Genomic DNA, 23,308 nt, shown 5'->3' on the forward strand with positions numbered 1-23,308 from the left:
ATTACAACACACTGGTTTTTTTTTTTTAATCTTTTTCGTAACCCGACTAGTGGAGGTTTTGTCTACAACTTCTTAGAGTCTGTGCAATAAAAACAATGGGAATATTTAGTGGCTTTTCATAAGGCACACTGAGGGTTAGGTTCCATCCTTGCTGAGACCAATGTACCTGACCCATTTCATATTCTTTTCACCCAGCATGCTCCTTGGAAAATAGCAATCGTTTGATAAACAATTTGATTGAAGAATGAAGAAAAAACTAGAAAGAGGGATTTTCTTTAAGCTAAGAAAAATATCAGGCCGGTCAAGCACAGTGGCTCACTCCTGTCATCCCAGCACTTTGGGAGGCCAAGGCGGGAGGATCACCTGAGGTCAGGAGTTCGAGACCAGCCTGACCAACATAAACCCCATCTCTACTAAAAACACAAAGTTAGCTGGGCAAAGAGCAAAACTCTGTCTCAAAAGAAAAAAAAGAAAGAAAAAGAAAAATATCAGGCCATAGTCAGACAGCATCTGCCGTGTCCTCCTGGAAGCCTGCTACAGGGTGTGGAACTGAGGGACTGAGCAGTTTCTTGCAGTTGTGCATCAGTGGAGGGTTGAGGATGATCAATCTATTAAAGTCCGTGTTTGCTTTCTTCAGCAAAAAAAGTTCACCATCACAAGCAGTGTCACTGGGAAGAAGCACACATTTGTCACAGATTCAGCCAAGACCAGTAAATATTTACTGGACCTCTGCTCAGCCCAGCATGGGTTTAATGCACAGATGGGCTCTGGGCCGCCTTCCCATGTTTTATTTGGTGAGTAGAAGCTATATTCTTCATATTCACTTTGAAAAGTTTGTTATTTCATAAAATAATTTGTATAAATAGATACAATTGATCTAGGGACCTCTGATAGAGTTGTAAATCTCTCTAATAATGACAGAAATACAATAAAGGGGAGATATAATTTTATTTTCTTGTGTTGGCAAGAACTAAAATAAATAACACTGGGAGGGTAAATTGATATGATCTTTTCAGAGGGCAATTTGAAATAGACATCAAAAGCCTTAAAATGTACATGTCTTCTTGTCCCCATAATTTTATTTGCAGATAGATATTTATCCTAAGATAATCAACATAGATGTACACAAAAGTTGCTGCCCATGGACATTTACGAGGGTGTCATTTATGATAGTGACCATTTGAAAGCAATCTAAGTATCCAAACATAGAAGACTAGATAAATATACCAAGAACATTGATATAATTTAGACAGTAAAATTAGTTTTCGGACAATGATGATACGTGAAGCTGTACATGTTATAGTGCTGAGGAAAAGGAAGTTAAAAGACTGTATCTAGCACCGTCCAATGACACTTTCTTTAATGATGGAAATACCTGCCCTGTTAGTGTGGCAGTCACTAGCAGCACAGACCTACCATGAACATAAATTCTCTGAAAAGGAATTTGAAGGAAAAAGACTTTATTCCAGTCAGTCTGCAAACCTGGAAGACATTGCCTTTGGTATAAAACGAAGATTTGTTCTAGAGAACAGAGAGGGCTTGGGTTTTATAGAGAGCATTCCCACCCAGGTTCCCAATCAAGTTCATTTATGCAAATGAGGGAGTCAAACTTGCATAGTTTGGATTTGTTGATGCAGTGATGTTCTGACTGGTTGATACAGCTGAGCCATCATCGAGGGGGCAGGTGAGCTCTGACTGGTTGGTTCAGGTGAGTTCTGAGAGTCCTGAAGTTAAACAGAAGGATGGGTATTCAGGGAACCCACAGTACCCTAGTCAGCAAATGGCCACTTGGCTTTATTTTATTTATTTTTATTTTTTAGGTTTTAGGTTTTATTTACTTATGAAACATAAAGCAATTTTGGACAAAAGGTGACACACCTTGACACTTCTATGGCTTAATACATCAAAGGTTTGCTTCTCAGGCGCTTCTTAGTTTGGCTGTTTGCTGTTTCGCACCTCTCCTCCAGTGAATTGGGGTCTCAGCTGCTTCCACAGACAGCTCCATTATCTAGAACAATTACTCCAGAAAGGAAAGAGAGAGCTGTAAAATTGCACAACATGTTTTAAGAGCCAGACCCCAAAGTGACTCATATTCCTTCCAACTGCATTTCATTAACAGAACGTAGTTACACGGCCCCCAAGACAACTGCAAGAGGGGTTGGAAAGGACTTCCTGTGTACCCAGGAAGAGGAAGTAGTGTGATGCTACACCATGGCCCTTGCCGTAATGGCTGCAGCCATCTGCTCTATCACCCTTGATTGAGAGTTTGGTATGAAATTCATAGCAGGACCAGATTACTGAAGAGGCAGAGTTTGTAATTTGTGTTTAGATTGTAATCCTTTTGAGGCAAAACACTAAAATGTCTCTGCAATACACATAATCTAAAGATCAGGTGGACAGCATGATAATCTGAATGCAGCACAGCTGAAGATTACCTACTAAGAAGAATGACAAGGAATATCCTATTAAACAGCCGTGGGAGCACCTGTACCAATCGGGAGGCTATTTCCTGCTGCTTAGCAATTACAGTGAGAAATGTAACTCATCACATTCTCCTGCTTTTGGTTGCTTAGCAGATCTTTTGCTAAGCAAATAATATAAATACACTTATTTTACCAGGACCGTATGTTAAAAATTTAAGGTACCTTGTATGGCAGGATTTTTTTTTTGGCCTGAACTCATTTTTTTAAGAAAAATTTCAACTTTTATTTCAGATACAAGGGGTACATGTGCAGATTTGTTACATGGGAATATTATATGATGCTGAGGTTTGGAGTCTGGATCCTGTCACCTTGGTAGTCAGCATAGTATCTGATAGGTAGTTTTCTAACCCACCTCACATTCCTCCATTCTCTAGTAGTCCAGTGTCTGTTGTTCCCATATTTATGTCTATGTGTGATCAATGCTTAGCTCCTGCTTGTAAGGAAGAACACGTGGTATTTGATTTTCCATTCCTGCATGAATTTGCTTAGGATTATGGCTTCCAGCTCCATCCATGTTGCTGGATACAAAATCAATGTACAAAAATCTGATCTCTATATACCAACAACATCTCAGGCTGAGAGTGAAATTAAGAAGACAATCCCACTTAAACAACGGCCACAAAGAAAATGAAATGCCCAGGAATACAGTTAACAAGGAGAGTGAACAATCTCTGCAAGGAGAACTACAAAATGCTGCTGAAGGAAATCAGAGATGACACAAATAAACAGAAAACTATTCTATGCTTATGGATTGGAAGAATCAATATTGCAAAAATGGCCATGCTGCCCAAAGCGATTTACAGGTTCAATGGTATTCCTATCAAAGTACCAATGTCATCCTTCACCAAATTAGAAAAAGACTATTCTAAAATTCACATGGGACCTAAAAAGAGCCTGAATAGCCAAAGCAATCTACTTTAAATTCGGGTCCAGTTAGCTGCACAGAATTCATCTTGAGGGACTGGCTCTTTCAAGTTCACATTTGTTCACACTATTGAGTACTTGAAAGGTGGCAAAAGGAACTGAGGGATTAAATTTTCAATGTAATTTAATTTTCATCCAAATCATTTTAAATGGCTACATGTGCCTACTGTTTTGAATAGCATAGTTATAGATAGATATACAACACTAATTGGTTAATATTCATGTGTTGTAAGAAAGAATACAGAAATGAACTACACCAAAACGTTACTTGTTATTACTTTTGTGAGTTAGGCATGTGGTCATGACTGTTTTCTCTGCATTGCCATTTTTGATATTTGTTAAACTTAACAACAATGAACATGTATTATTGATAAAACTACGAATGAGACTACTGGTTAAAATGGGGCATACATCACATAAGGCTAATCTTTATTGAGCATTTAGGAAGTGCTATGGAGCTATTTACTTTTTCCTGGCAGTATGCTAAGTACTTACACTAATTATCTCCCTTATATTCATAATTTACTGTTTACTCAAACTGCCCTTGTTAAGCAGCCCCATGAGGCAGGTACAAGCATTATGGGGAGGAGCAAACCGAGGCTTGGAGAAGTTAAGTAATGTGCTACCTGCTTGGTGATGGGTCTAGCTGAGGTCTGAACCTGTGGCTGTTGGGGCCCAGTGCCTTTCATAACCAGCCAAAGCATGGACTTCAGTGTTAGAGAGACTTGGTTTTGCGCACTGGCTTTACCACAGCTGCTGTCAATCTCTAAGCGTTAGCTCTTCTTTGGTCATAAAAGGGAGCAATATAATATAGTGCTTTACACCCTTCATGTTCAGAGCATGGTCCCTGGACCTGGAGCATGCATGTCATCTAGAAGCTTGCACAGGATACAGAATCTCAGGCCCCACCCCAGACCATCTGAAGCCAAATCTGCCTTTTAAAAAGAACCCAGGTGGTTGGGATATACATATACACTTCGGAAACACTGACTTGGAATGTGGCCTGTCGAGCCCAGTAGACTCAGGGGAGCACCACGTTCTAGCCATGTGACTTCGGGCTGCTCACTTCCCCTTTCAGAGCTGGAGTGTCCTCATTGGCACCCACAGGCCATAGTGTAGATTTGTGTTGTGCTCAAGTGGGATGGTGCATCTAACATTTCTAGCTCAATGTCTGCCATTCTGTGCTCACTGTGAGACTAGTAATGGTGGCTCCTGTTCACCGGGGTTTGGTTCAGGGCCAGCCAATTCATATGGGAGCTGTGCCATTGGGTCCTGGGGTTGGCACAGGAGTTGGGGTCAACTGGAAACCAAAACTGCTGAACTTTGAGATTCAGAACCAAACAGAAAATAATGGTAGCTTATTTTATTATTTGCAGCAGAACAAGATGAACATATAAACATTTCATTGAAACCACAAGCTGGTGGTTCCAGGATATTTCCAGGGAGCCAGAGGTGACAAATGTAAATTAGTTATACCTGACTTACCTGCTATTGCTAAAAAAACACCATCAATATTGCTTTTATTGCCTGATTTCAGTGACTGTAAAATATTATAAAGACTCCATGAGCTCACTTGTAAAATTAGTCCCTTTGGGTACATTTGGCTTGTAATAGGCTTTCTCAAATTGCACATTTTAACCATCTCAGGAGTTTTTAGGAATCTAACATTTATTTGCATTGAAAAGATGAGTTTAGAAAAAGTTTCCTTGCCTTTTAAAATATTTCTTCATTTAGAAACTCTCTCTGCAGACACCCTTTTCAGTGACGACATGCAGCTGAGAACTGACCGCCTCCAGCTGACGGTCCCACACATCCCTCAAGCTCAGGGCTTCCTCTCACACAACTCGCATTGCCATGATATTTTTTTTTGTTCAGGTGGTCCACCTAGCCTCCCCACAGGAAACTGTGAGTGTCTGGGTCTGCACCCTCTCTTCCCACCCCACCTGTCACCAAAACAGAGAGAGAGAGATGTCAAAGATGGGGGAACCCAACACATCTCATATCCTTGAAGTATAGGCACTTCACATAATGGGCTTGCTGCTGGTACTCGTGTCCCGGATAATTGTCCTTCTCAGCCTGCAGAGTGACCTTTCAAAAGGACCAATCCGATCATGTTCTTCTGTACTGAAAACTTGTTAATGGCTCTCTGCTGTCTGTGGGGACGAGCTCAAACCTCTTCTTCTAGAATGGCATGGCAGACTCTTCCCACTCTGATCCCAACCCTGCCATATTCCTTGACACTTCCTCTCTGCTGTCTATGGGGACGAGCTCAAACCTCTTCTTCTAGAATGGCATGGCAGACTCTTCCCACTCTGATCCCAACCCTGCCATATTCCTTGACCCTTCCTCTCTGCTCTCTGGGTGTTTACATGCCAGCTTGCAGGCTGTTCAGCACACCAGGAAGGCTCAGCTTCCAGAGCCTTTGTGCCCAGAGTGGCCTCTGCCTACAGCGCTGTTCCCAACCCCTTCCTGGCTCAGACCACCCAGATAAGCCAAATTCTCTGTAAATAAATTTAAGATAACCTCCTCCTTGAAGGCTTTCCTGATTGATTGCCCCCAGATGGCTCTTCCTAGGTGGATGTGCCACTTTCTCTCCTGTGCAGACCTCTGTCTTCTCATCTGTACTATTCTGCCATTTTTATTTGTGGATATGACTGCCTATAGTCAGCAGTGGACTGTGAGTTCCACAAGAGCAGCTCCAGCACAGAACAGAGGTGTGTCAGATGGGAAGTGGTTAATACATGCTTTTTGATGAATGAATGGATGATTTATGGGGAATTACTATCATTTACTAAACCCTTCCCATTTTTGATATTTAGTTCACTTTTTATTTTTCAGTATTACAAATAATATGATAAATATTATTGGAAGAAATACTTTTCTATATTTTATATCGGTTCGTTAGCTAGATTTCAGAGTGTAATTGTTGGGTGCCAGTGCAGGGCATTTTTAAGGTGACTGCTGTTTTCCTGAGTGTCATTTTCAAGTCCAGTATTGTCCTGCCTGTTTTGTTGCATCCTTGCTGGGATAGACATCATCGTATTTATCTTTGTTCATTTTATAGGTAAAAGTGATTTCTCACTGTGGCTTTATTTTGCAGTCCTTTGATTCTTGAGCAGTTGCGCATTTTCCAAGTGCTTCTTAGTCATTCTTCTGTGAATTGTCTCAATAAGCATATTACTTTATAGTTATATTTTGTTCCTTACTTTATAGTTATATTTGGTTCCTTGAGGAGAAAGGCAGATCACTGAGCTTTTACAAATGCATAATTTCAGGACTAAATCTGGCAGGATCTGTCAGCCCTGCAGAGTGGGGCCCATGGGCCTTTGCTTAGCCCTTTCTCGTGGCCTGGGGGCTGCAGGGATGGTCTCGGCACTTCCACAAGAAGGCTGTAAGACAGCAGATTTGCAATAAGCCGCCCAGAATCTTGTTCTGGGTCTCTTCTTCGTGGCCCTTCACTCTGAGTGTATCATGTGCCTTTGTAACTGACTGGGACTTCAGCCCTTGACATGCAGATGGATTCAGGCTTATTTCCACAATTATGTTACCGGTCACCTACAGAAGGGAATAGAAACCGTCCACTGTCCTCGAATCGCCAGTGGCTTTGGGACATTCTTGGCAATGCTTCCTTCCGTTCTTGAAAGGCTATCTACTTTTTTCTCTCCCATCTTCCAACAAATCCCCCCTCCACAGTTTGTCCACCCAGTCAGCCCCATGAAGCTGAGGCTTGGCGATGACACTGGCACTCACCAGCAGCCCCGCCAGCCCACAGCTGCAGGCTGAGTCCCTGATGCTGAGTGCTTGACACCCAGGGTCCCATTTCCTGACCTCACTAAGAGGCCCCTCTCCTGTTAACCGAGCTTCGTCCTCAGACTCCAGGTGCTTTCCAGCATCTCACAGGCCCTTGAGCTCTCTCTCCTCTGCTAACTTCTGTGAGTCCTCTGCCTCTAAGGAATGGCTGCTTCCTGTAATCACAGTCTCTGTACAGTCATGCTTCAAACCCGCTAAACCTCTCTGAGCTGAGATCCTGCCTCCACTGACTCTGCCTAGAATATCCCCCCCGTGGGTATTAATATCCATCGTAACTAAGTCTAAGGTCACTGTTCCTTTGGGCCCTGGTGGACAGAAGGCTGGGCGTGTCTCAGATCAATCTCCCCTGCTGCTGTCATTGCTTTTGTGTCCTCAGCATAACCATTTTCCAGTGTGGACTGTGGAGTCTGCAGATTTGAGTATGAGTCTGCCCTACCACTTACTGGCTTTGGGACCATGAGCAAATTATTAACACTATCTTAGCCCCAAGTTTCATGATCTATAAATTGAGTCTAATAATATCTACCCCATAGGGTTATTGTGAGGATTAAATGAGACAATGCAGATAATGTGTTTCCTGCCATGCCTGGCACATAATAAGCATTCAGCAAATATTAGTGGTTGGTGTTGCCATTACTGCTGTTGTTGCTGTTTCTGAACAAGGCCAAGCTCTGGAGTAAGATATTCTGCAATTTGTGCAAAAGCTGCAGGTCACATTTAATTTACTTATATCCTTCCATTGCTTTTTGCCTACCGTATGTGAGTGATGGTACCAAAATGCTTCACGCATGCAGAAAACTCTCACAAAGTATTTTTTTAAAGGCTGGCTTTTTCAGTGAGCACAGCCCTGGCAAGGAACCAGACACCATTGGAGGAATAAGAGGGAGGTCTGTTTAAAGAAATATATGCCCGTGGATATCCTGGAAGTGAAGGCACTTCACCAGGCCCTAGAAGTACATGTGCGCGCGCACACACACACACACACACACACACACACACAGAAACTGGGAGCCACACCACTACCATGTGTCTGACCATTCTTTCCTTCTTGGTTTTAACACGACGCAGATGGTCAGAATGTAGTCATTGTTTTCCTTTCTTAAAATACTAACTTGGCTTTATGTAAAGCCTCATTAACTTGTAAGCTCTATTTTTTAAATCCCATTTTTTTAAATGAACAACATGAATAGTGAAGTGGGAAATTACTCACATGTATGGTCTTAAGTTCAAGACATTTCTGCATGAAAGGAGAAACGGAAGTGTCAAAGCTGGAGGGACCCAACACATCCTATTATATTTCAGGAAACAGGACCTTGCACTAAATATGATTACCAGGGCAAACTAAGCTCTGTAGAGATGAAAGGTTGTACTCCACAGAGCAGAGCCTAATCTTGGGATCCCAGGAGATTTGGAAGGACATTTGTTAGAATGTTTGGGAGGACAGATCTGTAAAAGCAGAAAGCAGAAGGGGATGGGGCAGCTGATTTCACAGGAGGCTCTGTGGGAGCCCGACATGCCTGCAAATGCTCTAGGGTTAGCACCCATTTAAACAGCCTCCTTGGCTTTGAGTCCTGTCAGCTTCAGGGGGAGAGAGAGCATCTTGTCTCTTCCTTTTTCTGTTTCTGAGGTTTCTTTCATTAGCAAGTGCTAATGAGGAGAACTTGCATTCCCAGGGATTATCGCAGGAGACAAAATACCAGCAGAAAAAGAAAGGAGGAGGAGAGTGGGGGTCCAGTGATATGTTACAACCACCAGAGCAATGGATCCAGCATCATTTTTGTGTGTGTGTGTGTGTGTGTGTGTATGTCTATCTTTTTCTCCCCAAATTCAGACCATGATAAGTTTGTGCAAATGGCCAATTTGAGTCCTGCACACCAGGCCCAGTCTAAACCTCTCATTTGGATTCAGAGATTGTCATGCTCAGAAAATGAGTTGTTCACATCCAGGCTTCGGGATGCTGCAGGAGGCTTGCTGAGTACATCACTGGATAACTTCAACGTGGACACCAGCAAGGAGGCTGGAGCAGATGGCATTGGGCGCAGGTGGGTGTGACACATTTGTTCTCTGGGCCGAAACCACCATGTGCTTGAGGCTCTGCAGTGATCTGTACTGCAGAAATTGTTTAAAAAATGTTAGATGTCTAAGAAAAGTATGTATTTATTGGGTAACTGTCAACCAATTCCACAGAGATTTACAGAAGGCCAGCTGTCGGGTAAGTCTATGTTAAACACTCTAGGGCACACATCCCGTTCCTTCTTCTATGATGCTCCCATCTTTTGATGAAGAAAGAACTAGATGATAATATGAAATTGGAGATGACAAATAAGTAAGTTGCATTAAGCCCCATTGGCCTTAACGCCAGCCAGGTGCTGTTCTGAGCGTGTGTACACATAAACTAACGTAAGTCTTACAGCTCTGTTAAGTATTTCTGCTGTTCTCATCACATCACAGAGAGGAAATCTAGGAGTTAGGATCTGAACACATGCAGCTGGCCCTAGAGTCAGACTCCTACCCTCTACACCATGCTACCTGTCCTTTTGATGGGTTGCTTATAATTTAAATTTGTATGTAAAAATAATGAGCTTACAAATGCAACTTTGCATGACAAAACAATTCATAAATGTAAAAATAGCTTAGGACTTGGATTACATTTACACTGCAATTTCTAGAAATAGCACAGATTCCCAGGCAGCATATGACCAATGAAGGAGCCATTTTTTGGAATGAGTTTTCCAGCTACTTCAGCAAGTAGGTTAAGGATGATTCATTTGAATTGAAAACCTATGTGTATCTCTATATTATCTATACCTGTATCTATATCCATAACTATCATCTTAAAGTAATGCTTAGAAAATTATTGCCCCCAATTCTGGTGATCCAAATGTGCACTGCTGTGCACCACAAACTAAATCAACAGTGGTGTGCAAAACTGTTTGGAGCATCTATTGCTGTGTAACAACTGACCCCAAAGCATAGCGGCTTAAAACAATGACCATTGTGTTATTCCATCTCACAATGAGCTGGATTAGAAATTCAGGCAGGACTCAGCTGGGGGATTCTTCTGCTCCATGTGGTGTTGACAGGGGTCCAACAGATGCTCAACCAGTCTAGAGGATCCAAGATGACTTTGCTCACAGGCTGGTTCCTTGGTGAGGATGGTTGGGATGCAGTGCTCACGGAGCCCCTCTCCCTCCATGAGTAGTCTCGACCCCTTTCCATGTGGGGTCTTCAGCAAGGTTCTGCATGGCAGGAGGGCTCCAAGAGCCCAAAAAGTAAGCTGCCAGTTCTCTTCAAATCTAGACCTGAAGCTAGCATTGGGTCACTCCTACCGTACTCTTGGTTAAAGTAATCACAGTTCAGCACAGATTCAAAGGGAGAAGAAATAGACTCCTCTTCTTGAGGTAGGACTATCCAAGAACTTGTGGGCAGCTTTCATCTGTCACTCAAACTAATGGCACCTTATAGTACTTCATCATTTAAAAGGCCGAAGAAGCCATGACTAGCTCAAGGCCATCTTAAGGATGTGTTGCCTGCAAAGCATCCTTCCTGAGGTCCGTGGCCCTTCCGGCGACTGGCCAGTGGTCACACACAGTAGGGGCTTTTCAGTGTTGCATGGTAGCTGGCCTTCTTGATAGAAAGCTGAATTCGACCCTCTGTAAAATCCAGCACAGCTCTAATGTTAGTTTACAAATGCCAAATTTTTATGACCCTTAATAACTCACATCAGAAGTTGCTCGTAACCCTTGGGTGAAAAGAGAAACCTAGTTGCTAGGCTTTTGAGTTCTTGGAAGACTCCCCCTATCCCACCCTCAAGAAGCACAGCTTGAGACAATGGTTTGGGTGTGGGTATGTTTTTGTGGAGGTGATGCCAGGAAGGAGTGAGTGGGAGAGTGAGTTGAGGAAGCAGACAAAGTGCTCACAGGGGTGGGAGTCACCAGGTAGCTGTTGAGAGCAACCAGGGTTCAGCTCCACAGAAGTATGCAGAAGGCCTCCTAGAACTGCAGGACAGGAGGCGAACACCATGTACTGGCTCCCACTTCCTTTTGGTTGAAGATTGGGAGGCATGGACTCTCTCATGCTTTTGGATAAGGTGGAAATATTGGGGGTGGAGGAGATGACTCCCAATATGGACAAGAATCTCTAGAGCAGAAAGAGGGCCACACCTGAGCTAGGATGCTCTCAGCATGAGCTGAGCCTAAGCTCCTCTGGAACCACCCCCAACAGCTGCAGTTGAAGTCTGTGGTGAGCCAAGGGCTGTGACAGTGATGCAGATGAGACATTTAGCGTTTCTGTCATGGTACAGAAGCCACTTTGCCAAGGACCCCTTCTGACAGGGTTCTGGATCAATCCCCGCATTATGGAAGTCCTTCACCAATACCTGCCCCCTTCTCTAGTGCTGTGTGACCTCAGGGAAGTTATTCAGCACCTTGGGCTTCAGTTTCCTCTTTCATTCAGTGGTGGTAATAGTCATGCCTCCCTACTGGGTGGCTGTGGGAGTTAAACCATGTTATAAGAGCTGAACATGGGCTGGTCTCAAACACAGTGTGAGGCTCCATGAACAGCGCCGCCATTTCCAAACAAGGGCACCAGGGAGGGCTGTGCGGGGAGTGTGGCATAAGGCCTTGACTGATGAGTAGGATCTGGTCCCCTTGAGAGGAAGTGGAGGAACACCATGAACGTGGGCCTCCTTAGCCTTCTTACTAGAAAAATGGATTGAGCACCTACTGTGTGCCAGCCCTGGGCCAGGTGAGGAGGATTCGGCAGTGAGCAGGACAGATGCCGCCCCTACCTCATGAGCTCACAGGCTGGTGGAGAGGTGGCTCACATGGGGTCTTTGTGGGAAGGAGCAGGTCAAGCTGCTGGCCTGAGCCTGGGCATTGACCACAGGTGGGAAGGCTGACATGTGGAGGCAGGACCCCCTCGCCAGTGGCATTCCTGAGTAGTAGTTTACACAACACCTCTTGGAACAGAGGTGCCGGTGGCTGCCTGCCCTGAGGTACAGTTCCTGGCTGCCCTCCCACCCCTGGAAACTGACCTCTGACTTCACATCACTGCTTCTCTGAAACCTTTCCCCACTGCCTCAGGTGTGGCTCCTCGCTGTCCCTGGCTCCAGTTAGGGCAGTGCCCTCTGTCCCTTCCACCCTGACACCCACATGCTTGTGTCTGCTGTTAAACATGGAACTTCTCCAGAATAGCACTGTGCCTGGTGCATCCTTAGTTCTGAAGCTGGCAGGGGAAGCTTTCAGTAAATGGATTTTTTAAAAGTTTGCATTTAAAAATGTTCTTAAATTGTGGTGAAATACACATGATATATCATCTACCATTCTAACCACTTGTAAATGTCCACTTCAGTAGCATGCAGTTCATTCATAACGTTGTGCTACCATCACCGAAGTCCATCCCCAGAGCTCTGTCCATCTTCCCAAACTGAAACTGCAAACATTCCATGTGACTCCCATTCCACCCACCTCAGCCCGGGCAACTGCCTCACTCCTTCTGGTCTATGAATGTGACTGACTGATAAGAGGTTCCTCGGATGAGCGGAATCATTCACATTTCGTCCTTTTGTGACTGACAGTGATTGGCTTTTAAGCACTAAAGGGTTGCATGTGTGGCCCAGATTACATAGGCCATAGAAATCTGGGCCCGGAAAAGCCCTTCCTTTTCCCTAAAAGCCACCAGAAGGCTGCCTCAGCCTCATGGCTCCTCTCAGACTGTGGGGATTTTGCCATCCTTTGAGTACATGAGCACCCTGTTGCTGCCTCTCCTCGGGCACTTTGACTGTCTCTAAGAGTCATGAAAAGCATCTGCCAAAATCCCACAGCAGGCTGGGGACTCCCAGAGGACGGGGCCAACCCTTATGCTCAGCGCCTTGGAGCCCAGGCCTGATACCTGGGGTTCTCAGTCATGTGGGTCAATTGTCCTGCAAGGCAAGCACAAACAGGAGCCAAGTTAGAGGGAGGCCTCACCTGTTGCCAGCCTCCAAAGCTGCGCTGTGCTGTACCCCACCACACTGCTACACTTCTCCCCCACCGCTGCTCCTGTTCTTTGCTTTCTGACTGCAGCCTCTTTGTACAGTGCCAAGCTCCCCGCAGAGAACCCCTGCCGTCACAGCTCCAAGGCAACAGGGGAAGGGTTCATGGGAAACTGTCCATGCCAGCGTCCCCTGCCATGGTCCAGTTGCTTAAAGCTGTAGGATGGCTGTGGGGCTCTGAGGGGTGGGGTCAGTCTGGGTAACCAGGGAAGCTGAATCTGCTCAGGTGTTTGGCCATCCAAGAGGCCCAGAGCTGGCTTTTTCCAGGGCTCTGAGACCCACAGATTTGCATCAATTGTTCCCTCTCACTCTAGACTTTGCTCACTTCTGAATGTCACTTACCTCTGTGCAGAGTGACCTTGGGGCTGGGGCAACATCTCCCTTGACTCATTATTCTGCTAGCCCCTAGTACATTCTTTATTTACTAGCATGCGGCACATTCCGTCAGGGCCAGTTGAATGCCTGCATGAATGCTTCTTATTCACAGCATGGTATGATCAGGCAGCACCCAACACAAGCGTATACAATGATCAAGCAGGTCAGTGACCCCGTGAAGCCCTTGAGCACATGGTGTGTGGAGGGTGTGGAGGGTGCCTGGCCCGGCTGAAGGCCTTCAGCTGAAAACAGGAGCAAACAACAAAACATCAACAACCACTAAGAGTGCTGGTGTTTGATGCCTATTTTCTCATTTCGGCTCCATTACAGCCTGAGAAGTAGGAATGTTATTCTTATTTTATGGTTGAAACATGGAGGTTTTGCAGGGCTGCATATCCTGCACATAGCAGGAAGCCCATATGAAGCTGAATAACCTCAGTGTCCCCTCTGACACAAAAAAATCCTAGAGCCATTCTTCCCAGTGCCCTCCTGTTAACTAGATCAGCTCTGAGGAGCTGCTGGATGACTGGACAAGGCCAGTCTGCCCTCTGCAGGCCACCAGACATACTCAGAAATGCCTCCTTGAGCCACCTTCTCTAACCTCATTGTCTTTTCCCCTGCAGCCCCTGCACTGGCCGGGAGCAGCTGAAGAGTGCCTGTGTGATTCAGAAGCCAACGGCCTGGGACTCTCTCTCTGGGCCACTTGTTCAGGGCATGCATGCAGGTACGGACCAGGCCACAGCCAGGTCTGGGGTAGAGGAAACCCTACACAGGAAGCTTGCTTAGAGTCTTTTACCACCACTTCATTTTGCTTCCCATGCAATGTTTGCAATCTTTTTGTTTTTTGAATTGTTTTCAAACGACATGTGGTTGGGAAGAGACATTTAGCTTTGGCTGGGTATGTGGATCTGAAATGCGTTAGCTCCGGTGAAGACAATCCCAGCACTCTTGTCCAGAAGGAACAATACCTGCTATGGAGGGCGTGTTCAGAAAAAGGCATCATTCACTGTAGATATGCTTCTTCATGCAGGCCAGCACATCACCTCCCAGTATTCACCAGAAAACACACACAGAGTAGACGGCAGTCCCTTCTGCCATGCATCCTCCTCGCCAGTTCTCCATTGAATGTAAGGACAAAGAGATCTGACATTCAATGAGCATTCAGCCTGGGGGTTGGATCAGTATATTAGTCCATTTTCATGCTGCTGATAAAAACATAACCAAGACTTGGAAGAAAAAGAGGTTTAATTGGACTTACAGTTCCACATGGCAGGGGAGGCCTCAGAATCATGATGGGAGGTGAAAGGCCCTTTTTAGATGAGGGCAACAAGAGAAAATGAGGGAGAAACAAAAGCAGAAACCCCTGATAAACCCGTCAGATCTCATGAGACTTCTTCACTATCACGAGAATAGCCTGGGAAAGACCAGCCCCATGATTCAATTTCCTCCCCCTTGGTCCCTTCCACAATATGTGGGAATTCTGGGAGATACAATTCATGTTGAGATTTGGGTGGGGATACAGCCAAACCGTATCAATTGGGAAAACTTTCAGGCAACTCTTTACCAGTAACTGTCTGCCAATTTCCGCCAAGGTCCTGCCGGGAGGGAGAGATGCAGAAGGATTGCAGTGTTGGGTCACCATTTGGGGATTTTCCTAAGTACGCTGCGACACACGCTGAAGTGCCCCACCCCAGGACTCCAGCTCTCTAGGAACAGCTTCAGGACTCTGTCTGGGGCTCCTCCATGATCCAAGCGGGGGGAAGACCCCAGGGCACACAGGCTGGGCTTCTGGCACCTCATCACCCCTGGTTATTTGAGGCTTGGGATGGGAAGGCTTTGCTGCTTGAGCTCTGTTTTAGCTTTCATTTTTGTTTTCACTATCAGCAAGTCTGACACATCTCTGCTCATCCTCTGTCTTGTCCTAAAACCAATGCAGAAAAAAATATCTACAGTAAGTCATATAGAAAAGAAGTACCATAGCCCACCCTCTTCTTGCCCCTGCTCTTTAAGCTGGAACTTGAGCAACATTGGGTGACACTCCAGAGAGGCTCATGCGAGTGTGTGTTCAGGGGTCGATTCCCAGCACTGCTGGGAGATTGAATGTGAACTACTTTCATTTTCAGGGATGTGTGAATGTGTGTGTGCATGTGTGTGAAATACTGTTCACTCTTTTTGTATGAGCTCCCAAATAATTGGGGGAAAAGCATAATGTGGTGCTCTGATTCCACCTCTAGGGTCACAGAATAATAGGAGGAAGAGCTTTACGGCTGAACCAGGCCGAGAAATAGTGCATGTGACACTGAAACGTGACCCACATCGTGGTTTTGGTAAGAGGGCTCCCTGCAGGTGAGGCCCAGTCTATACTGCTGGGCAAAGTGGGGAGGTGTGTGCTGTCTTCTCTTTCAACTTGTCTACGCCCCATTCCTACCCCGCCTCTCCCAGTTTGCCTTTTCTAGTAATCACTTCTGGTTGTTTTTTTTTTTTTTTTGGTAATTCCTTTAAGTGTCCCTAAAGAGCAATGAGACTTTTGTTTCAAAGTTTTTCTTTTAGGCCTGATACAATTTTGGGGTGCATCCGAGCACAATATAGAAAAAGATTATTTCCCCAATACCATGTAACAACTTGCCTCTAGTCAGAGATGGAGAGGAAGAGTCAGTTTTTCTCACCTCTTACTAGTGACCACCTCTAAGACCCTAAAAGTGTGTAAGAAACAAGGTATGGAGACAGGCACTTGATCAAAAGTCATTTCTTTCCCATGTCTCATTATCTACTGGAGCAAAATCCAGTACATATTGGTGGTTTGTGTTCCCAGCTTTAGCTGCGCTTACTAATGGGGAACAATCCACTTTTCTCCAAGTATCATGACAAAGTAGAAAGGATCCTCTATTTGAGGATCAGAAGACCTGGCCGTAACTATCAGCTAATGCCACTTGGTAGCTGTGTGATATCAGGGAAATAGCTTAACCTCTTTGAACAGCAGAATCACTAAGTATCATCTTATCATGGACTATCATCTTGGATTACAGGTTTTGTCATTAATGAGGGAGAGTATTCAGGCCAGGCTGACCCTGGTATTTTTATATCTTCTATTATACCTGGAGGACCAGCAGAAAAAGCGAAAACGATCAAACCGGGTACATCTTCTTTTTAAATCACAAGAGATACTGTTTTAAGAAACCACTCTTTTTTTATTTCCTCTGAAAGATGATTGAGATATTTTATTTTTCCAGGAGGGCAGATACTAGCCCTGAATCACATCAGTCTGGAGGGCTTCACGTTCAACATGGCTGTTAGGATGATCCAGAATTCCCCTGACAATATAGAATTAATCATTTCTCAGTCAAAAGGTATGTTTTAACTGCTCTCAGGAGCTGAAGAGCCTCCTCTGTTTTCAGGAGTACATGACTACTGTGAGGTACTAGACCTCGAAGTCCATGTAAGTCTTTTGTATTGCTTTCCTCATGGTATTGGTTTGCAAAGAAGCAGTGTAGTGGCACAAATCAACAAGCTTTGCAATTTCAGGGGCAGAATGGGTGTTGCCATCCATGTCTTGCTGAAAGGGAGTAACCTACTCTAATGCTTTGATAGACACAGCTGGATATGGCCACTTCTTTTTTTCTGTCAACTCTCCTTGCATGGCAGGGAGGACCTTTTTATTGACACCCAAAGTCCTTGTTGAAAGTGGCTTCTCTAGGGTTTCTATAGTTTGGGTTTAGGTATAGGAATCAGATGGGGAGGAGACAGGAACTGTTCTTTGTTAAACTGTTATTTTAGGTTCAGGGGTACACATGTAGGTTTGTAATTACAGGCAAACTCGTGTCACAGGGGTTGATGTACAGACCATTTCATCACCCAGGTGCTCAGCATAGTGCCCAATAGTTGTTTTTCTCGATCCTCTCCCTCTTCCCACCCTCCTCCCTCGAGTGGGCCCCAGTGTCTGTGGTTCCCCTCTTTGTGACCATGGGTTCTCATTATTTAGCTCCCACTTGTAAGTGAGAACATGTGGTATTTGGTTTTCCTTTTTTTTTTTTTGAGACAGAGTCTCACTCTGTCACCCAGGTTGAAGTGCAGTGGCACGATCTTGGCTCTCTTGCAGAGTGTACCTCCCAGATTCAAGTGATTCTCCTGACTCAGCCTCCTGAGTAGCTGGGATTGCAGGTGTGCACCACCACACCCAACTAGTTTTGTATTTTTAGTAGAGACGAGGTTTTTCCATGTTGGCCAGGCTGGTCTTGAACTCCTGACCTCACATTATCCGCCTGCCTCTGCCTCCCAAGTTGCTGGGATTGAAGGTGTGAGCCACCTCGCCTGGCCTGTTCTTAAAGCTGAAATTGCATGGCAAGCATGCTGTTGTTACTTGATGAACATGTTCCTGATCAACCTAAGAGTAAAGTATATATATTTTTAAATTGTACTTTAGATTCTGGGGTATATGTGCAGATCATGCAAGATTGTTGCACGGTGCATTCATGGTAAGGTGGTTTATTGCCACCATTTCCCCATCACCTGTACCTGACATTTCTCCCCACATTATCCCTCCCCTCCCCTCCCTCCCACTACCCCTTTCCTAGACCCCCACAATGAACCTCAATGTGTGATGCCCCCCTCTTTGTGCCCAAGTGTTCTCATTGTTCAACACCCACCTATGAGTGAGAACATGTGGTGTTTGATTTTCTGTTCTTGTATCAGTTTGCTGAGAATGATGGTTTCCAGGTTCATCCATGTCCATACAAAGGACACAAACTCATCATTTTTTATAGCTGCATAGTATTCCGTGATGTATATGTGCCACATTTTATTTGTCCAGTCTATCATTGATGGACATTTGGGTTGGTTCCAGGTCTTTGCTATTGTAAACAGTGCTGCAATAAACGTGTGTGCATGTGTCTTTATAATAGAACGATTTATAGTCCTTTGGTTATAAACCCAGTAATGGAATCGCTGGGTCAAATGTAATTTCTATTTCTAGATCCTTGAGGAATTGCCACACTGTCTTCCACAATGGTTGAACTAATTTACACTCCCACCAACAGTGTAAAAGTGTTCCTATTTCTCCACATCCTCTCTAGCATCTGTTGTCTCCAGATTTTTTAATGATTGCCATTCTAACTGGTGTGAGATGGTATCTCAATGTGGTTTTGATTTGCATCTCTCTAATGACCAGTGATGATGAGCATTTTTTCATATGCTTGTTGGCTTCATATATGTCTTCTTTTGAAAAGTGTCTGTTAATATCCTTTGTCCACTTTTGGATGGATTTGTTTGTTTTTCTCTTGTGAATCTGTTTTAGTTCTTTGTAGATTCTGGATATTAGGATCCCTTTGTCGGATGGGTAGATTGCAAAAATTTTTTTCCATTCTGTGGGTTGCCGGTTTGCTCTAATGACTGTTTCTTTTGCTGTGCAGAAGCTCCGAAGTTTAATTAAGTCCCATTTGTCTATTTTGGCTTTTGTTGCCCTTACTTTTGGTGTTTTAATCATGAAGTCCTTGACTATGCCTGTGACCTGAATGATTTTGACTAGGTTTTCTTCTAGGGTTTTTCTGGTATTAGGTCTTATGTTTAAGTTCTTAATCCATCTGGAGTTAATTTTAGTGTAAGGTATCAGGAAGAGGTCCAGTTTCTGCTTTCTGCACATGGCTAGACAATTTTCCCAGCACCATTTATTAAACAGGGAATTCTTTTCCCATTGTTCGTTTTTGTCAAGTTTGTCAAAGATCAGATGGTTGTAGATGTGTGGTGTTGCTCCAGAGGACTCTGTTCTGTTCCGTTGGTCTATGTCTCTGTTTTGGTCAGTACCATGCTCTTTTGATTACTGTTGCCTTGTAGTATATCTTCAAATCCAGCAGCATGATGCTGCCAGCTTTATTCTTTTTGCTTAGGATTGTCTTGGCTATGCAGGCTCTTTTTTGGTTCCATATGAAGTTTAAAGTGGTTTTTTCCAGTTCTGTGAAGAAGGTCATTGGTAGTTTGATGGGGATAGCATTAAATCTATAAATTACTTTGGGCAGTATGGCCATTTTCACAATATTGATTCTTCCTAACCATGGGCATGGAATGTTTTTCCATCTTTTGTGTCCTCTCTTATTTCCTTGAGCATTGGTTTGTAGTTCTCCTAGAAGAGGTCCTTTACCTCTTTTGTTACTTGTATTCGTTGGTACTTTATTCTTCTTAGAGCAATTGTGATTGGGAGATTGCTCATGATTTGGCTCTCTGTTTTTCTGTTATTGGGGTATAGGAATGCTTGTGATTTCTGCACATTGATTTTTATCCTGAGACTTTTCTGAAGTTGCTTATCAGCTTAAGGAGAGTTTGGGTTGAGATGATTGGGTCTTCTAAATATACAGTCATGTCGTCTGTAAATAGAGAAAATTTGACTTCCTCCTTTCCTAACTGAATACCCTTTATTTCTTTTTCTTGCCTGATTACTCTGGCTAAAACTTCCAATATTATGTTGAATAAGAGTGGAAAGAGAGGGCATCCTTGTCTAGTGCCAGTACGATATTGGCAGTAGGTTTGTCATAAATGGCTTTTATTATTTTGTGATAGGTTCCATTGATATCTAGTTTATTGAGAGTTTTTAGTGTAAAGGGATGTTGAATTTTCTCAAAGGCCTTCTCTGCATCTATTGAGATAATCATGTGGTTTTTGTCTTTGGTTCTGTTTATGTGGTGAATTACGTTTATAGACTTGCACATGTTGAACCAGCCTTGCATCCCCAGGATAAAGCCTACTTGACCGTGATGGATAAGCTTTTTGATGTGCTGTTGCAATCGGTTTGCCAGTATTTTATTGAAGATTTTTGCATCTATGTTCATCATTATGGAGATTGGCCTGAAGTTTTCTTTTCTTGTTAAGTCTCTGCCAGGTTTTGGTATCAGGATGATGTTGGTCTCATAAAATGAGTTGCAGAGGTTTTCCTCTTTTTGTATTGTTTGGGATAGTTTCTGAATCATCGGTACCAGCTCCTTTCTCTATGCCTGGTAGAATTCAGCTGTGAACCCATCTGGACCTGGACTTTTTTTGGTTGGTAGGCTGTTAATTGCTGCCTCAACTTCAGCCCTTGTTAAGTCTATTCAGGGTTTCAACTTCTTGCTGGTTTAGTTTTGGTAGGATACAAGTGTCCATGAGTTTATCCATTTCTTCCAGATTTACTGGTTTATGTGCATAGAGTTGTTTGTAGTAATCTCTGATGGTAGTTTGTATTTCTGTGGGGTCAGTGGTGATATCTCCTTTATTTTTTTTTAATTTTTTGCATCTATTTGAGTCTTCTCTTTTTTCATTTTTATTAATCTGGGTAGTAGTCTGTCTATTTTGTTGATCTTTTCAAAAAACCAGCTCCTGGATTTATTGATTTTTTGAAGGGTTTTTTTGTGTCTCTATCTCCTTCAGTTCTGCTCTGATCTTAGTTATTTCTTGTCTTCTGCTAGGTTTTGAGTTTTTTGGATCTTGCTCCTCTAGCTCTTTCAATTTTGACAATAAGGTATCAATTTTGGATCTCTCCTTTCTTCTCATGTGGGCACTTATTGCTATATATTTTCCTCTAAAGACTGCTTTAAATGTGTCCCAGAGATTCTGGTATGATGTGTGTTCATTCTCATTGGTTTCGAAGAACTTATTTCTGCCTTCATTTCATTGTTTATCCAGTCAACATTCAAGAGCCAGTTGTTCAGTTTCCATGAAGCTGTGTGGTTCTGAGTTAGTTTCTGAATTCTGAGTTCTAATTTGATTGCCCTGTGGTCTGAGAGACTGTTATGATTTCCATTTTTTTGCATTTGCTCAGAAGTGATTTACTTCCAATTATGTGGTCAATTTTAGAGTAAGTGCTATGCGGTGCTGAGAAGAATGTATATTCTGTGGATTTGGGGTGGAAATTTCTGTAGATGTCTATTAGTTCTTCTTGTTCCAGTTCTGCGTTCAAGTCCTGTATATCCTTGTTAATTTTCTTCCTCGTCGATCTATCTAATGTTGACAGTGGAGTGTTAAAGTCTCCCACTATTATTGTGCAGGAGTCTAAGTCTCTCTGTAGGTCATTAAAAACTTGCTTTATGTATCCGGGCACTCCTGTATTGGGTGCATATATATTTAGGATAGTTAGCTCTTCTTGTTGCATTGATCTTTTCACCATTATGTAGTGTCCTTCTTTGTCTCTTTTGATCTTTGTTGGTTTGAAGTCCATTTTATCAGAGACTAAAATTGCAACCCCTGCTTTTGTTTGCACTCTATTTGCTTGGTAGATCTTCTTCCATCCCTTTATTTTGAGTCTATGTGTGTCTTTGCATGTGAGATGGGTCTCCTTAATACAGCACACAGATGGGTTTTGACTTTTTACCCAGTTTGCCAGTCTGTGTCTTTTGATTGGGGCATTTAGGCCATTTACATTTAACGTTAATATTGTTATGTGTAAATTTGATCTTGCCATTTTGTTACTGGTTGGTTGTTTTGCCCATTGGTTGACGCAGTTTCCTCATTGCATCATTGGTCTTTACCATTTAGTTCGTTTTTGCAGTGGCTGGTATTGGATGTTTTTTTCTGTGTTTAGTGCTTCCTTCAGGAGCTCTTGCAGGGCAGGTCTGGTGGCAACAAAATCTCTCAGTAATTGCTTGTCTGTAAAGGATTTTATTTCTCCTTCACTTGTGAAGCTTAGTTTGGCTGGATATGAAATTCTGGGTTGAAAGTTCTTTTCTTTAAGGATGTTGACTATTGATCCCCACTCTCTTCTGGCTTGTAGGGTTTCTGCCAAGAGATCCGTTATGAGTCTGATGGGCTTTCCTTTGTGGGTAACCCAACCTTTCTCTCTAGCTGCCCTTAGTATTTTTTTCCTTTATTTCAACCCTGGTGAATCTGATGATTATGTGCCTTGGGGTTGCTCTTCTTGAGGAGTATCTCTGTGGTGTTCTTTGTATTTCTTGTATTTGAATGTTGGCCTGCTTTGTTGGGGAAGTTCTCCTGAATACTATCCTGAAGAGTGTTTTCCAGCTTGGATTCATTTTCCCCGTCCTCTTCAGGTACACCGATCAAATGTAGATTAGGTCTCTTCACATAATCCCATATTTCTTGGAGGCTTTGTTCATTTCTTTTCACTCTTTTCTCTCTTTTTTTGCCTTCTCTTTTTATTTCATTGAGTTGATCTTCAATCTCTGATATCCTTTCTTCTGCTTGATCGATTCAGCTATTGAAACTTGCGTATGCTTCACAAAGTTCTCATGCTGTGTTTTTCAGCTCCATCAAATCGTTTATGTTCTTCTCTAGGCTGGTTATTCTAGTTAGCATTTTATCTAATATTTTTTCAACATTCTTAGTTTCTTTGCATTGGGTTAAAACATATTCTTTTAGCTCAGGGAAGTTTGTTATTACCCATCTTTTGAAGCCTGCTTCTGTCTGCTTGTCAAAATCGTTTTCTGACCTGTTTTGTTGCCATGATAGTGAGTTGTTGTGATCTCTCTGCGGGGGAGAGGCATTCTGGACTTTGATGTTTTCATCATTTTTGCACTGGTTTCTTCCCATCTTCTCTGAGTGGACATTCTTTCTGTTAAAGTTGGGGTTATTTCTTCTGTATGAGACTTTTATTTTTTCTTAAACACAGTTGTCAGTGTGCCACTTAAGACAGTCTGTCCATTGCCTGTCTGTGGAGGCAGAGAATGCTGCCTCATTCTCAGCCAGGCTGCTGTTTATTCTTTGTCTG

General features: G+C 43.4%; 1 protein-coding gene across 11 annotated transcripts in view; it reads left to right on the plus strand.

Annotated features, from left to right (window-relative positions):
* FRMPD2 (FERM and PDZ domain containing 2) overlaps positions 1 to 23,308 on the plus strand; it is a 123,677-nt gene that overhangs the window by 71,033 nt on the left and 29,336 nt on the right. For all 11 annotated transcript variants that reach the window (XM_035267736.3, XM_078343963.1, XM_003734444.5 and 8 more), the window contains 6 exons: positions 638 to 794; positions 9,049 to 9,259; positions 14,250 to 14,350; positions 15,861 to 15,953; positions 16,653 to 16,760; positions 16,857 to 16,973. In XM_035267736.3, coding sequence (XP_035123627.1) covers positions 638 to 794; positions 9,049 to 9,259; positions 14,250 to 14,350; positions 15,861 to 15,953; positions 16,653 to 16,760; positions 16,857 to 16,973 — 787 coding nt within the window. The remainder of the gene's footprint in view (positions 1 to 637; positions 795 to 9,048; positions 9,260 to 14,249; positions 14,351 to 15,860; positions 15,954 to 16,652; positions 16,761 to 16,856; positions 16,974 to 23,308) is intronic.

The sequence above is a fragment of the Callithrix jacchus genome, chromosome 12, assembly GCF_049354715.1.
Source record: "Callithrix jacchus isolate 240 chromosome 12, calJac240_pri, whole genome shotgun sequence".
NCBI lineage: Eukaryota > Metazoa > Chordata > Mammalia > Primates > Cebidae > Callithrix > Callithrix jacchus.